General features: G+C 41.1%; 1 protein-coding gene across 1 annotated transcript in view; it reads left to right on the forward strand.

Annotated features, from left to right (window-relative positions):
* Positions 1 to 15,691, forward strand: part of DPY19L4 (dpy-19 like 4) — a 78,655-nt gene that overhangs the window by 32,005 nt on the left and 30,959 nt on the right. Inside the window, exons 7-8 of the mRNA XM_002805424.4 lie at positions 9,447 to 9,570; positions 15,289 to 15,423. Coding sequence (XP_002805470.4) covers positions 9,447 to 9,570; positions 15,289 to 15,423 — 259 coding nt within the window. The remainder of the gene's footprint in view (positions 1 to 9,446; positions 9,571 to 15,288; positions 15,424 to 15,691) is intronic.

Genomic DNA, 15,691 nt, shown 5'->3' on the forward strand with positions numbered 1-15,691 from the left:
GTGGCTGGAGAGGCCTCACAATCATGGCAGAAGGTGAAAGGCACATCTCACGTGGTAGCAGACAAGAGAAGAGAGCTTATGCAGAGAAACTTCTCTTTATAAAACCATCAGATCTTGTGAGACTTATTCACTATCATGAGAATAGCATGGGAAAGACTTGCCCCCATGATTCAGTTACCTCCCACCAACTCCCTCTCACAACACTTGGGAACTGTGGGAGCTACATTCAAGATGAGATTTGGGTGGGAAAATAGCCAAACCATATCACCCCGCATCCATGGATTGTCTTCCACAAAACCAGTCCCTGGTGCCAAAAACATTGGGGGCTGCTGCTTTAGAAGATGTTGGGCATGGGAGTTTGATATTGCAAAGAAATCAACACCAAGACGGAGGATCCCTCAGCAAGACTAGTTTACTTTCTGCGAAAAGGGTGCACTCGTCAGCAGTCCAACCACGAGAGCACGCTGAACAAAGGAGTCGAGGACATTTATAACCTTTACATCCTGATGCAATTCCCTAGAGCTGTGTCCCATTCCCATTGGCTGGGATGGGACCTCACACTCTAAACTTAACTCTATTGGCTAATAATTCAGAACTTTCCTAAATAGGGAGAAGGGAAAGAAGACAAAGAAAAGAGGAAGTTAGTGATAAGAGGTCAGAGGGGTTTCCAAAAAAGCAATGGCAAGCATCCTAATTCCGGACTCATTTAGCCTTATCTCAACCTACCAGAACAAGTTGGAGCAGCCTCGGAATATACATATACAAACATTTAACCAGGGAATGATAAACCCTTTATGGATTAAGAAACTTTGAAGAACTTCTCTATTCCCTACAGAAGACATGATGTTCATTAAAAGGTATTGGGACAACTAAATCTGGAAAATAAATGCTTATTGCACACATATTAAGATAAATTTTAGATGGATTAATGAGCTTATACAATGAAATCGGGGGGAGGGGGGAGGGATTGCATTGGGAGTTATACCTGATGTAAATGACGAGTTGATGGGTGCTGACGAGTTGATGGGTGCAGCACAGCAACATGGCACAAGTATACATATGTAACAAACCTGCACGTTATGCACATGTACCCTAGAACTTAAAGTATAATAATAATAATAATAAATAAATAAATAAAAACAATGAAATCAATAATTACTATATAAAAATACTGGTTCATGTTTTTTGTTTTTTTGTTTTTGACCAAGTCTTTCTCTATCACCCAGGCTGTAGTGCAGTGGTGCAATCTCAGCTCACTGCAGCCTCCGCCTAGTGGGTTCAAGTGATTCTCGTGCCTCAGCCTCTTGAGTAGCTGGGACTACAGGTGTGCACTACTACAGCCAGCTAATTTTTGTATTTTTAGTAGAGATGGAGTTTTGTCATGTTGTCCAGGCCGGTCTTGGACTCCTGGCCTCAAGTGATCCACCTGCCTTGGCCTCCCATAGTCACTGTGCCTGGCCTGGTTCATGTTTTTAGAAATTATTTGTAATAGACAAAGTTGGAAACAAAGTGTATAACAATAGGAAATTTATAGTAGATCTATACTATACAATGGTGTGTCATGGTCATTAAATGTTCTTGAAGTATGTTTATTGACATGGATATCTTGGAAAGATGTTCATAATATATTGTTAAGTAAAAAATAGTTTGTTAGAGAATTAGGAAAGAGCTAAGATTTACTGTAATACTGACTGTTTACTAGGTTCTAGGCACTGCTAACTTCCTTGCAGCTTTTGTTTCATTTGACTGTCACATGTGATCCTGTTTTTGCATATGTATGTGTATCTGTGTGTGGGTGTGTGTATAAATATATGCAAACCTATCTTCTATGAATGTATATGTGAATAAGTATTTTAATGCTTTTTAACAGCTTTATTGAGGTATAATTGACATAGAATGAACCAGACATACTTAAAGTATCCAATTTGATCAATTTAGGCATTTAAATATACCCACAAAATCATCAACACAATCAGTATAATGAACATATCCATCACTACCCAAAGTTTCCTTTTTTTTTTTTTTTTTTTTTTTTTTTTTGAGACAGGATCTCACTCTCACCCAGGCTGGAGTGCAGTGGTGCAGTCTAGGCTCACTGCAACCTCCATCTCCCAGGTTCCAGCAATTCTCCTGCCTCAGCCTCCTGAGTAGCTGGGGTTATAGACATGTGCCACCATGCCTGGCTAATTTTTATATTTTGAGTAGAGGATGGGTTTCACCATGTTGGCCAGGCTGGTCTCAAACCCCTGACCTCAAGTGATCTGCCCACTTCAGCCTCCCAAAGTGTTGGGATTACAGGTGTGAGCCACTATGCCCAGTCTCCAAACTTTCCTTTCTAATACCTCCCTCTTTTCTTACCCAACCACCACTACTATGCTGCTGTCCCCAGGAAACCTGTGTCTGCTTTCTTTTTTTTTTCTTTTTTTTATTTTTTGAGACTGAGTCTCACTCTGTCGCCTAAGCTGGAGTGCAGTGGCACGATCTCGGCTTGCTGCAGCCTCTGCCTCCTGGGTTCAAGCAATTCCTGCCTCAGCCTCCCAAGTAGCTGGGATTACAGGTGTGCACCACCACGGCCAGCTGATTTTTTCATTTTTAGTAGAGATGGGGTTTCACCATGTTGCCCAGGCTGATCTCAAACTCCTGGGCTCAAACAATTTGCATGCCTCAGCCTCCCAAAGTGCTGTGATTACAGGTGTGAGTGAGCATGCCCAGCATGATTTGCTTTCAGTCTCTATAGATGGTGTTTTCTAGAATTATATATTAATGGAGTCATACAGCACATACTTTTTGGTGGTGGGGCTCCAGCTTTTTTTACTCAGTGTTATTTTGGTATTCATGTATGTTGGCTATATTAATAGTTCATTCTTTTTTATCACTAAGTTCTATTACATAGTATGAATATATCATAATTCATTTATTCAGATACTGATGGACATTTGGGTAGTTTCCAGTTTTGTGTGGACATATGCTTTCATTTCTTTTGGGTAGAATTGCTAGGTCGTATGGCAGGTGTATATTTAACTTTTAAGATACTGCCAAACTGTTTTCTAAAGTGATGGTACCATTCTATTTTTCTGTCAAAATTGTGTGAGAGTTCCATGTGGTCTATATTCTTGTATTTCCCTGATGATTAATGATATTGGGTACCTTTTCATGTGTTTGTTGGTCATTCATGTATTTTGTGAAATGTCTAAGTATTTTGCCCATTTTAAAAGCTTAGACTGCCAGGCGCAGAGTCTCACACCTGTAATCCCAGCACTTTGGGAGGCTGAAGCAGGAAGATCATGAGATTAAGAGATCTAGGAGACCATCCTGGCCAACATGGGGAAACCCCCCCTCTACTAAAAATACAAAAATTAGCTGGACAGGGTGGCATGCGCCTGTAGTCCCAGCTACTCAGGAGGCTGAGGCAGGAGAATGGCTTGAACCTGGGAGGCGGAGGTTGCAGTGAGCCGAGATTGTGTCACTGCACTCCAGCCTGGGTGACAGAGTGAGACTCGGTCTCAAAAAAAAAAAAAAAAAAAAAAAAAGCTTAGATTTATCTTTTAATTGTTTATTTGTCAGAGTTCTTTGTTATTGTAGATAACAGTCTTTGGTCTCATATGTGTACTGTGAATATTTTTTCATAGGCTGTGGCTTGCTTTCTTTTAAGATTAGTACTTATAGTATCCTGTCCAAGAAATCTTTCTTTTTTTTTCTTTGTCTTTTTCTTTCTTTCTTTCTTTCTTTTTGAGACAGGCTGGAGTGCAGTGGTGTGGTCTTGGCTCACTGCAATCTTGACCTCCCAGGCTCACTGGATCCTCTCACCTCAGCCTTCCAAGTAGCTGGGACTACATGCATGTGCCACCGTGCCTTGCTAATTTTTCTATTTTTTGTAGAGGCGTGGTCTCATTATGTTGCCTAGGCTGGTCTCAAACTCCTAGGCTCAAGTGATCCTTTCACTTCAGCCTCCCAAAGTGCTGGGATTACAGGCATGAGTGAGCCACCATGCCCAGCCTCAATAAATCTTTCTTCACTGGAAATATACTGTAATGTTTTCCTATGTTTTCATCAAGAAACGTTATGGTTTCGGTTTTTAGGTTTAGGTATATGATCTATTTCAAATTAATTTTTATGTACAATGTGAGATAATGGTTGAGATTTTCTTTTTCGTATAGTTGTCCAGTTGTTACAGCATGATTTTTAAAAAGACTTTCTTTTTACTAGTGTTTTGACTTAGCACTTTGAGTAAAAATGAACTATGTATGTGTGGGTTTATTTCTAGACTGGTCTTTTTTGTCCTATTGATTTGTATATTCTAATTCCAATACCATACTGTATTGATAACTGTTGCCTTTTTATAAGTCAAAATTAGATTGTTTAACCCTCTAAATGTGTTCTCCTTTGTCCAGATTATTTTGGCTATTGTAGATCCTTAGTACTTCCATATAAATTTTAGAATCAGCTTTTAAATTTCCTTTTTAAAAGCTTGCTCAGATTTTGATAAAGATGTCATGGATCCATCAGTTCAACTGGGGAGAACGGACATGTTAACAATATTGAGTCTTCCATTCTGTGGTATATAAAACATGATATATCTGACATATCACTTCATTTATTTAGGGTTTCTTTCTCTCAGCATTTTTGTGGGTTTTCTTCCTTTTTCTTTTTTTCTTTTTTTGAGACAGAGTCTCTCTCTGTCGCCCAGGCTGGAGTGGGAGTGCAGTGGCACAATCTTGGCTCACTGCAGCCTCGACCTGGGTTCAAGCGATCTTCCTGCTTCACTCTACCATATAACTGGGACCATGGAAGCCACACCCAGCTAATTTTTATATTTTTGGTAGAGATGGGATTTTGCCATGTTGACCAGGCTGGTCTTGAACTCCTGGGCTCAAGCAGTCGTCTGTCTGTGCCTCCCAAAGTGTCAGGTGTGAGCCACTGCACCCAGCCCAATTTTCTTGTTTTTAGTGTAGAGATCTTACCCATCTTTTTAAAGATTCATTCATAGAGATTTTATCTTTTTGATGTTGTTATTAATGGTAATTTTAGGCTGGGCGCAGTGGCTCATGCCTGTAATCCCAACACTTTGGGAGGCCGAGGTGGGCGGATCACCAGAGTTTGGGAGTTTGAGACCAGCCTGACCCATATGGAGAAACTCTGTCTCTACTAAAAATACAAAATTAGCTGGGCGTGGTGGTGCATGCCTGTAATGCCAACTACTTGGGAGGCTAAGGCAGGAGACTCGCTTGAACCCGGAGGCAGAGGTTGTGGTGAGCCAAGATCGCGCCGTTGCACTTCAGCCTGGGCAATAAGAGCGAAACTCCGTCTCAAAAAACAAAAAAACAAAAAAACTAATTTTAATGTTCATTGATAGTTTATAGAAAAACAATTGATTTGTGTCTATTAACCTTATATCCCACAGCTGGCTGGGTGTGGTGGCTCATGCTTGTAATCCCAGCACTTTGAGAGGCCAAGGTGGGTGGATCACCTAAGGTCAGGAGTTTGAGACCAACCTGACCAACATGGTGAAACCCTGTCTCTACAAAAAATACAAAATTCGCTGATTGTGGTGGTGCCTGCCTGTAATCCCAGCTACTGGGGAGGCTGAGGCAGGAGAATCACTTGAACTTGGGAGGCGGAGGTTGCAGTGAGCCGAGATCGCACCATTGGACTCCAGCCTGGGCAACAAGAGGGAAACTATCTCAAAACAGCAAAAACAGGGCGAGCACGGTGGCTCACGCCTGTAGTCCCAGGATTTTGGGAGGCGGAGGCGGGCGGATCACGAGGTCAGGAGATCGAGACCATTCCGGCTAACACAGTGAAACCCCGTCTCTACTAAAAATACAAAAAAATAAGCCGGGCGTGGTGTCACATACCTGTAGTCCCAGCTACTTAGGAGGCTGAGGCAGGAGAATCGCTTGAACCCGGGAGGCAGAGGTGGCAGTGAGCCGAGATCACGCCATTACACTCCAGCCTGGGTGACAGAGTGAGACTCCATCTCAAAAAAAAAAAAAAAAAAAAAAAAATAGAAACCGTATAGCCCACAGCCTCGCTAAATTCATTTATTCGTTTTGGTATTTTTTTGAGTTTTGTGTTTTTTTTTTTTTTGAGACGGAGTCGCACTCTGTCATCTGGGCTGGAGTGCAGTGGCGCGATCTTGGCTCACTGCAAGCTCGGCCTCCCGGGTTCACGCCATTCTCCTGCCTCAGCCTTTGGAGTAGCAGGGACTACAGGTGCCCGCCACCGTGCCCGGCTAATTTTTTTGTATTTTTAGTAGAGACGGGGTTTCACTGTGTTAGCCAGGATGGTCTCGATCTCCTGACCTCATGATCCGCCCACCTCGGCCTCCCAAAATGCTGGAATTACAGGCATGAACCACCGCGCCCGACTTTTTAAGATTCTTTAGGGTTTTCTATGTACACAGTATCTTCTGCAAAAAAAAAACCCACAGTTTTACTTTCCTTTGCAACTTGATTCCTTGTGTTTCTTTTCCTCATCGTACTGTACTGACTAAGCTATGGCAGAAGATTTAACAATGTTAGCCTCTGAATGGGTGAGATTATAGGTGTTTTAAGATTTTTCTTCTTTTTGTTAGTATACATTTTCTAATATTTCTTTAACAAACATATATTGCTTTTACAATAAAATATTTTTCAAAAAAGAATAAGTATGAAGAAAGGAAAACATGCAGAATACATTTAAGTTTAAAAAGCAGAATATAAATTCATTGAAGAGTTTTGATCCTGTAAAATATTTATATAAGGGATAAATACTTGAATGGATTATAGGGCAGTGGAGATCCTTGATTTTTTATAATAGTGATTAGTATTATTACAGATATTGACAGGAACAAAAATATTTAAGTGTAATTATTTTTTACCCTGTTTTTATCTCTTTCTTCCTAGGAAATTCTTTTGTCTTGTTTTGCTTAGCTACTGAACTATTGTGCTAAACAGAAAATGGTCAAAATATTATTTTGAAGCATCACAGAGAGGGCTGCAGATGACTTAAGAAAGTACGGTGGCTCACGCCTGTTATCCCAGCACTTTGGGAGGCTGAGGCAGGTGGATCATGAGGTCAGGAGTTCCAAACCAGCCTGGCCGTCATAGTGAAACCTTGTCTCTACTAAAAATACAAAAAATTAGCCAGGCGTGGTGGTGGGCACCTGTAGTCCCAGCTACTCAGGAGGCTGAGGCAGGAGAATCGCTTGAACCTGGGAGGCAGAGATTGTAGTGAGCCGAGATTGCACCATTGCACTCCAGCCTGGGTGACAGAGCAAGACTCCGTCTCAAAAAAAAAAAAAAAGAAAAAAAGGAAGTACATTGTGCTACCGGGCATGGTAGCTCACACCTGTTATCCCAGCATTTTGGGAAGCAAAGGCAGGCAGATTGTTTAAACCCAGAAGTTTGAGACCAGCCTGGGCAACGTGTCATAATGCTGGCTCTACTAAAAATACAAAAAATTAGGTGGGCGTGGTGGCATGTGCCTGTAATCCCAGCTACTTGGGGATACTGAGGCGGGGCGATCCTCTGAGCCTGGGAGGTCGAGGCTGCAGTGAGCCATGATCGTGTCACTGCACTCCAGCAATTGGGGAGGGAATAGGAAGAAAGTTATTAGTGCTTAGAGGTCTGAGACTAGGAAAAGAGATGAGTAAAAATGATTTTTAGGGTTTATTATATATGCTGCTATTATGAATAGGAAAAAAGTTATTAGTGCTTAGAGGTCTGAGACTAGGAAAAGAGATGAGTAAAAATGATTTTTAGGATTTATTATATATGCTGCTATTATGGAAGGAGAAAATTGCTTTCTCAAAAATGTTTTTGTTCCTATGTTTTCATGGCATTTTGAAGTATGTGTTTGTTTCTTTTGGCTGTGATAACATGCTGAGCCTGGTTGGATTTATTGCTGTTGCAACTTTATCTTCTTGGTCTGTGAGGATGTGACATTTGTAATTTTGATTATTTGCAAACAATTCAGTGGTTCATGATTGGTGTAATTGGAAATATAATTACCAACTCTGATACCAGTATGCAGGAGTGTGTCACTTGGCCATTGAGGGAACTAAGTTAACATGCAAGCATGTTAATCATTATTACTTAGACAAGTTAGGCAGCAATTTTCATAAATTTTCAAAAAAACAATAGCACCTTTATTTTTGTGTAGAAAATAGCTATTGAGTGTAAGAGAGCCAAATTCTATGATTGCTGGAGAGGTATGAGGTATTGTGGTATGAGGATATGCACAGGACACAACAAGCTCTCAATGAAAATTGATTGAGGAGTCTTGCTGTGTCACCCAGGCTGGAGTGCAATGGCGTGATCTCTGCTGTCCGCAACCTCCGCCTCCCGGGTTCAAGCAATTCTTCTGCCTCAGCCTAACAAGTAGCTGGTACTACAAGCACGCACCACCACGCCAAGCTAATTTTTGTGTTATTAATAAAGACAGGTTTTCACCACGTTGGCCAGGCTGGTCTGGAACTCCTGAGCTTAGGTGATCCATCTGCTTCAGCCTCCCAAATTGCTAGGATTACAGGCATGAGCCACCGTCCCCGGCCTGACATTCCTATATTTCTGATTCTGGGAATTTTCAAGTCTCTAAGTATATCACATAAAAGACTGTGATATTAATTCTGGGGAACCTGCTGACTGAAAAGATTATTGAATTAGATATCAAAAGATGAGCATTTTAATCCCAATTATGCCACCTACTAGCTAGATGGCCTTGATTAAATTACCTTACATTTCTGAACTTCATACTCCTTTTGTAAAGGGGAATAAGAACTTTGGATCTGCCAGGCTGCTAATTATATGGTGCAGATTGTACTCTAGTGAAGGGTAGCCATCTGGTTAAGGGAAGGGAGGGTGTGGCTGAAATCCGGGGTACTCTGTGCAACAAGCTGTGTACCTTAGCATGGGGTGTGCCTAGAGAAGGCATGCCTTTTTCAATCTCTCACAGAGGCCCATCTGTTCACCAAGTAGTGCACAGTAGCTCTGCAGCTTCTTGGGGGCGACGGGGGCCGGGGGTGAGACCCTATTAATTTGCTCAAAGATGCTGTAAGACCATGGTGGATCTGGGCTGGGCGCGGTGGCTCATGCCTGTAATCCCAGCACTTTGGGAGGTCGAGGCGGGTACATACCTGAGGTCAGGAGTTTGAGACAACATGGTGAAACCCAGTCTCTACTAAAAATATAAAAATTAGCCAGGTGTGGTGATTCGCGCCTGTAATCCCAGCTATGCAGGAGGCTGAGGTTGCAGTGAGCCAAGATCGTGCCACTGCACTGCAGCCTGAGCGACAGAGATAGACTCCATCTCAAAAAAAAAAAAAAAAAAGACAATGGTGGATCTGGCTATGCCTGCCTCACAGGATTGTTATGGAGAACAATGAGATTTGTGTTAAAGTACTTTGAAAAATATAATGTAACACAAATATAATGTCTTATTTACTGTTCATCTGTGGTTTATTTTAGGGTAGATACAACAAGAATTGAATACTCCATTCCTTTAAGAGAAAACTGGGCACTACCATATTTTGCATGCCAAATTGCTGCACTTACAGGCTATTTAAAAAGCAACTTAAATACTTATGGAGAGGTAAGATACAAATCTGTTTTATCCATTGCAGCTAATTCTAATGTATTGCAAATGTGGTACATAATAGCAAATAAATTTTAGTCCTAGTAAGAATTAAATAATATTTAATGAAGCCTGGTTACTACATATTAAAAGGTATAGTTAGGTAGTTTTCTTACAACACTGTTACTCTGTAATCTGATTAACAGTCAACAAGGAGAAAGGAGATGTTTTATTATTTTAATATAGTTAACTTGACAAATATATGAAGAATCTCTTATTTTGAAAATCTGTTCCACTGTTATTTTATCACTTCTCGGACTTCTGGAACATTGATGGCCTTCAATCGCAATGATTTAAAGATATATTAAACAAGATGTAGAGTGACCACAAATGACAGCAGTGTTAACTTGGATGGCAGCCCTGCATATTCTGTTTCTTCTCATGTTTTCTGTGACTGAGGTATAGGTAGGTTGGTAAAAATTTCAGGAGACTTTCCCTGGTAGTTTAGATTCTTACATTGTTATTGTTATTGTTGTTGCCACAGCCCTTTTGGCAGTTAGAAAAAGCCTGCAGAGTCTGTCTCAGGATAATGATTTTAGGCCAGGCGCTGTGGCTCATGCCTATAATCCCAGCACTGTGGGGGGCTGAGGTGGGCAGATCACTTAAGGTCAGGAGTTTGTGACCAGCCTGGCCAACATGGTGAAACCTTGTCTCTAATAAAAATTCAAAAATTAGCCAGGTGTGATGGCACACACCTGTAATCCCAGCTACTTGGGAGGCTGAGGTGGGAGGATCGCTTGAACCTGGGAGGCGGAGGTTGCAGTGAGCTGAGATCGCACCACTGCCTTCTAGCCTGGGCAACAGAGTGAGACCCTGCCTCCAGATAGAAAAAGAATAATTATTTAAAATGCATAAAATGATTATAGAGGCAACCAGTTATATTGAAATTGACTGAATTGTAACAGTCCTTTGATAGTCTTCTTATTTGGGGTTAAGAATTCCTGGCTAGAAAAAGAGAGCAGAGATTATTAAACCTGGTTGTCCAGGAAACAGGATGTACTTATGGGTCCTTTATAAAAATCTCTGAAAAAATGTACTATTGTTTTCTCCTTTCAGTGGTGACAAATGTCCTGAGCATAGCAAACTTTATTATTTCATTTTTATAACTAGCATTTCCTTTTTTGTGTATAAAATAACATGAACACATTTCAGCTTTGTGGTCTTCCTTTATGTTGTATTTGTATAAAGATCTTTCTGCACAAGAGTATATTTTCTTTTTTTTTTTTTTAGACAGTCTTACTATCTGTCACCCAGGCTGGAGTGTAATGGCATGATCTCTGCTCACTGCAACCTCTGCCTCCCAGGCTCAAGCGATTCTCCTGCCTTAGCCTCTTGTGTAGCTGGGATTACAGGTGCCCAGCACCATGCCCAGCTAATTTTTGTATTTTTAATAGAGACGGGGTTTCACTATGTTGGCCAGGCTGGCCTCGAACTCCTGACCTCAAATGTTCTGCCCTCCTTGGCCTCCCAAAGTGCTGGGACTATAGCTATGAGCCACTGCACCTGGCCAAGAATATATTTTCTTTAATAGTCAGAGAGTCTATGATTGAATATTTTCCTGTTTGATTGTACAGCTCTCTCTTAGAGAAGAATAGTGCTTCAATTGTTAAGTAAAAGAGTTTAGTATAGGCCGGGTGTGGTGGCTCATGCCTATAATATTACCCAGCGCTTTGGGAGGCTGAGGCAGGCGGATCCCCTGAGGTCAGGAGTTCGAGACCAGCCTGGCCAACATGGCGAAACCCGTCTCTATTAAAAATACAAAAATTAGCTGGATGTGGTGGTGCACAGCTGTACTCCCAGCTAGTTGGGAGGCTGAGGTGGGAGAATCGCTTGAACCCAGAGTTGGGGGTTGCAGTGAGCTGAGATCATGCCACTGCACTCCAACCTGGGCAACAGAGTAAGACTCCGTCTCTAAAAAAAAAAAAAAGAGTTTGGTATAGCAGAATGAACTGCCTAAGTTTCTTTATATTTACCTTTTTGTTTGTTTCTTTGAGACATGGACTCGCACTGTCACCCAGGCTGGAGTGCAGTGGCATGATCTAGGCTTACTACATTTTTGACCCATCACCCATCTTCCCCCAATAATATCTTGCATGACCTTAATACCTTGTCAAAGTCAAGAAATTGACATTGATATAATACTGTTAATTCAGGCACTGACTTTCTTAACATTTCACCAGGTTTTACATGTACTGCTTTTGTGGAAAGTGGGTGTATAGTCATATTAGTTTTTATCACATGTATACATTTGAGTAACCGTCATCATAATCAAGACATAGAACTCTTCTCTCACCACTAAGAAACTCTTGTGTACGTTAATAATCACATCCTTCCTCTAACCCAAACCTCTGGCAACCACTGATCTCTTCTCTATCACTATAGTTTTGTCACCTTGAAAGGTTATATAAATGGAATCAAATCATGTAGTATGTAACCTTTTAAGATTAGCTTTTTTCACTCAGCCTAATAATGCCCTTGACATCCATGTGAGTTATTACGTGTGAATACTTTGCTCCTTGCCATCACTGAGCAGTATTTTAGCAACATGTTTTTTTTTTTGTTTTTTGTTTTTTGTTTTGAGAGGGGGAGTCTCTTGCTCTGTTGCCCAGGCTGGAGTGCAGTGGGACAATCTCAGCTCACTGCAACCTCCACCTCCTGGGTTCAAGCGATTATCATGCATCAGCCCCCCTAGCAGCTGGGACTACAGACGCACATCACCACACCCAGCTAATTTTTGTATTTTTAGTAGAGACGGAGTTTTACCATGTTGGCCAGGCTGGTCTCGAACTCCTGGCCTCAAGTGATCCACCTGCCTTGACCTCACAGAGTGTGTCCGGAGTTGGTTCTTTCCAGTGGGTTGGTGGTCTCGCTGACTTCAAGAATGAAGCCGCGGACTGTTGGGGTGAGTGTTACAGCTTTTAAAGATGGCACGGACCCAAAGAGTGAGTGGTAGCAAGGTTTATTGTGAAGAGCGAAAGAACAAAGCTTCCACAGCATGGAAGGGGACCCAAGCGGGTTGCCACTGCTGACTGGGGTGGCCAGCTTTTATTCCCTTATTTGTCCCCTGTCATGTTCTGTTTTTGTCCTATCAGAGTGCCCATTTTTCAATTCCCCCTGCGATTGGCTACTTTTAGGATCCTTCTGATTGGTGCATTTTACAGAGCGCTGATTGGTGCACTTTACAGAGCGCTGATTGGTGCATTTTACAGAGCACTGATTGGTGCGTTTTACAGAGCACTGATTGGTGCATTTTACAATCCTCTTGCTAGCTACAGAGCACTGATTGGTGTGGTTTTACAGAGTGCTGATTGGTGCATTTTACAGTCCTAGCTACAGAGTGCTGATTGGTGTGTTTTACAATCCTCTTGTAAGACAGAAAAGTTCTCCAAGTCCCCACTGGACCCAGGAAGTCCAGCTGGCTTCACCTCTCAAAAGTGTTGAGACTATTGGTGTGAGCCACTGTGCTCAGCTTACATGTTTTTTTTTTTTTTTTTTTTTTTGAGATGGAGTTTCGCTCTTGTTGCCCAGGCTGGAGTGCAATGGTGCGATCTCGGCTTAACACAACTTCTGCTTCCCTGGTTCCAGCAATTCTCCTGCCTCAGCCTCCCAAGTAGCTGGGATTACAGGCCTGCTGCACCATGCCCAGCTAATTTTGTATTTTTAGTAGAGACGAGGTTTCTCCATGTTGGTCAGGTTAGTCTCGAACTCCCGACCTCAGGTGATCCGCCTGCCTCGGCCTCCCAAAGTACTGGGATTACAGGTGTGAGTCACCGTGCCCAGCCCATATACTTTTAAAAAATCACGTATTTTGTATTTTGCTTCCCATTATTGAGGCTAAGTTTCGTCGTCCCAGTTGCCTTAGGATATCCAAGTTCAGTTCAGTCTTTTGTGCAGTTATCTGGAGTCATTAAGAAACATTTGTGGTTGATTATTGAAACCTGTTTGGTGTATCACATAAATCCTATGTGTAAAAAGTTCACACTACAGGCACAGTGAAAGTGAAGCCCTGTGAGACACTGCAAGCAAGGTCGGGGTAGGCAAGACTGCACAGAACCTTGAAAATGCTCAGGGAAAGAAATAACTTTGCTAACTCTACAGGTTGTGTTTGATACATAGTTCTCTCTTTAAGACATTTTTACTGTGTGCTCTTAGAGTAGTTTGAGAGTCAACCTTTGGAATTAACAATTTGTTTTAGTATGTTGTAGCTTTCCCCCAGAATCTCAGAATTAATCTCCAAATGCCCGGTACGTTAATTAGGCTGGGTCTAGATTTGAGCCTTCATTGCTTTCTGGAATTGGTTTCTCTGGGAATGATGGTGTCAGGTCTGGTTATTACAGTTCTGATTGTTCCACATTAGAAGGCTTCCAGAACCCTTGCCCTGCGCATAGCTATGGTGACAGGAAGAGCAGAAGCTTATGTTAGAGCCCTTCTGTGCTTTGCAGTTGGTGTTATTTGCCCAACAGGTGGAAGTTTGCCATTTCTTACATTTGGTTCTCTGGTCTTAATCTAATTCAGGATGCTGGAAAATTATTTTATCTGCTGAAGGCTGAGGTATTTCTGACTCTGGAATTTATCCTTGAGTGTAGTCAGCTGAGTATGAAAGACTTAGTTTTAGAGAGCACAGTTCTTAGGTTTCTTGACTGACCTTTATTGTCCTTCTCCTTCACTGTTCTTATCTGAACAAGGTCATTTGACACTACAGCCAGTGGAGGGATCCAGAGTTTAAAAGTAGGTCCATGGAAGAAGGAGAAGCTGTTGTTGAATATGTTATGGGATTTGTCACAGACTTGGTAACTTGCTAAGGGATCACATGGGAGATGACATTTTGAAGGACAAAATTGACCTAGGCAGATTTTCGGCAAGGGCAGTGACATCCCTTGTGTTTAGTATTTAGCAGAGGAAAAGAGCTGAAAGTTTAATATGGCTGACAGTACAGGCATTGGGGAAAGATAACACTTCTGTTGACAGGAAATGAAAAAAGCAAAGACATAGGCTGTGGAATAGGCTGAGATGTAAACAGACTATTTAAATGAAGTTTTTAAGAAAATAAGTTTGAACCATGATGAATACCAACATTTAAGTTATTTGGACAGAGAAAAGTTAACATAAATTGTTAACCAAGTATAAAGTCATTAACTTGCTAAATAAAAGGGTAATAAGAGCCTGAAAGTTTCATAGAGATCACAACTATAGAAAGCGGCTACCACCACTAGGACTGAGGGAACAAAGGGAAAATTAGGAAATTATTAAAACTTGAAGCACCATGGAATTGAAATATTATTTTCACAGCAAAAGGAGTTGCTTCCACAATAACAAAAGCTCACCAGCCAGGTCTAGTAAACGCCACCACTTTCTTATATTTATTGCTTTACTTCTTTTGGGATGAAAGAAAATTATATTGAATTTTCTTTTTCTTCCCCTTTGTCTTCCTGAAATTCTCAAGGTGATGTTGAACACTGAAGGACAAGTGGTTGATTTCTCTCAAGTGCCTTATTTGAGCTCTTGTTGTTTTTGTAAGGATTTAATAATAATTATGTGATTTAAAAACAAAGTTTCAATAATTATATAGCTTAAAGTTGAACGAGTAACAGAGCTGCAACTTTGAGGTAACAGTCTCATAGGCTTTTATCGTAATAAAGCTATTGATATTTAGTTTCTTTCATTTGCTTTCCCTAGAGGTTTTGCTACTTGTTGATGAGTGCTTCAACTTACACATTTATGATGATGTGGGAGTATAGCCATTATCTCCTGTTTCTTCAAGCAATATCTCTATTCCTGCTAGATATCTTTTCACTGAAGCAAAATGACAAGGTATTATGGCATTTTGAAATGATGATTTTAAATCCAGAGAATGAATGTATTTATAGCATTGTATCTTAAAACCTCTCTTTTCTTCATCCATACACTCCTATGGTTCAGAACCCCAATGCGTACAACATTTAAGTTATTTGGACAAAGAGAAGTTAACATAAATTGTTAACCAAGTATAAAGTCATTAACTTGCTAAATGAAAGGGTAATAGAGCCTGAAAGTTTCATAGAGATCGCAACGCAGAAAGCAGTTAACTGCTAGGGAAAAA

The sequence above is a fragment of the Macaca mulatta genome, chromosome 8 (assembly GCF_049350105.2).
Source record: "Macaca mulatta isolate MMU2019108-1 chromosome 8, T2T-MMU8v2.0, whole genome shotgun sequence".
NCBI classification, from domain to species: Eukaryota; Metazoa; Chordata; class Mammalia; order Primates; family Cercopithecidae; genus Macaca; species Macaca mulatta.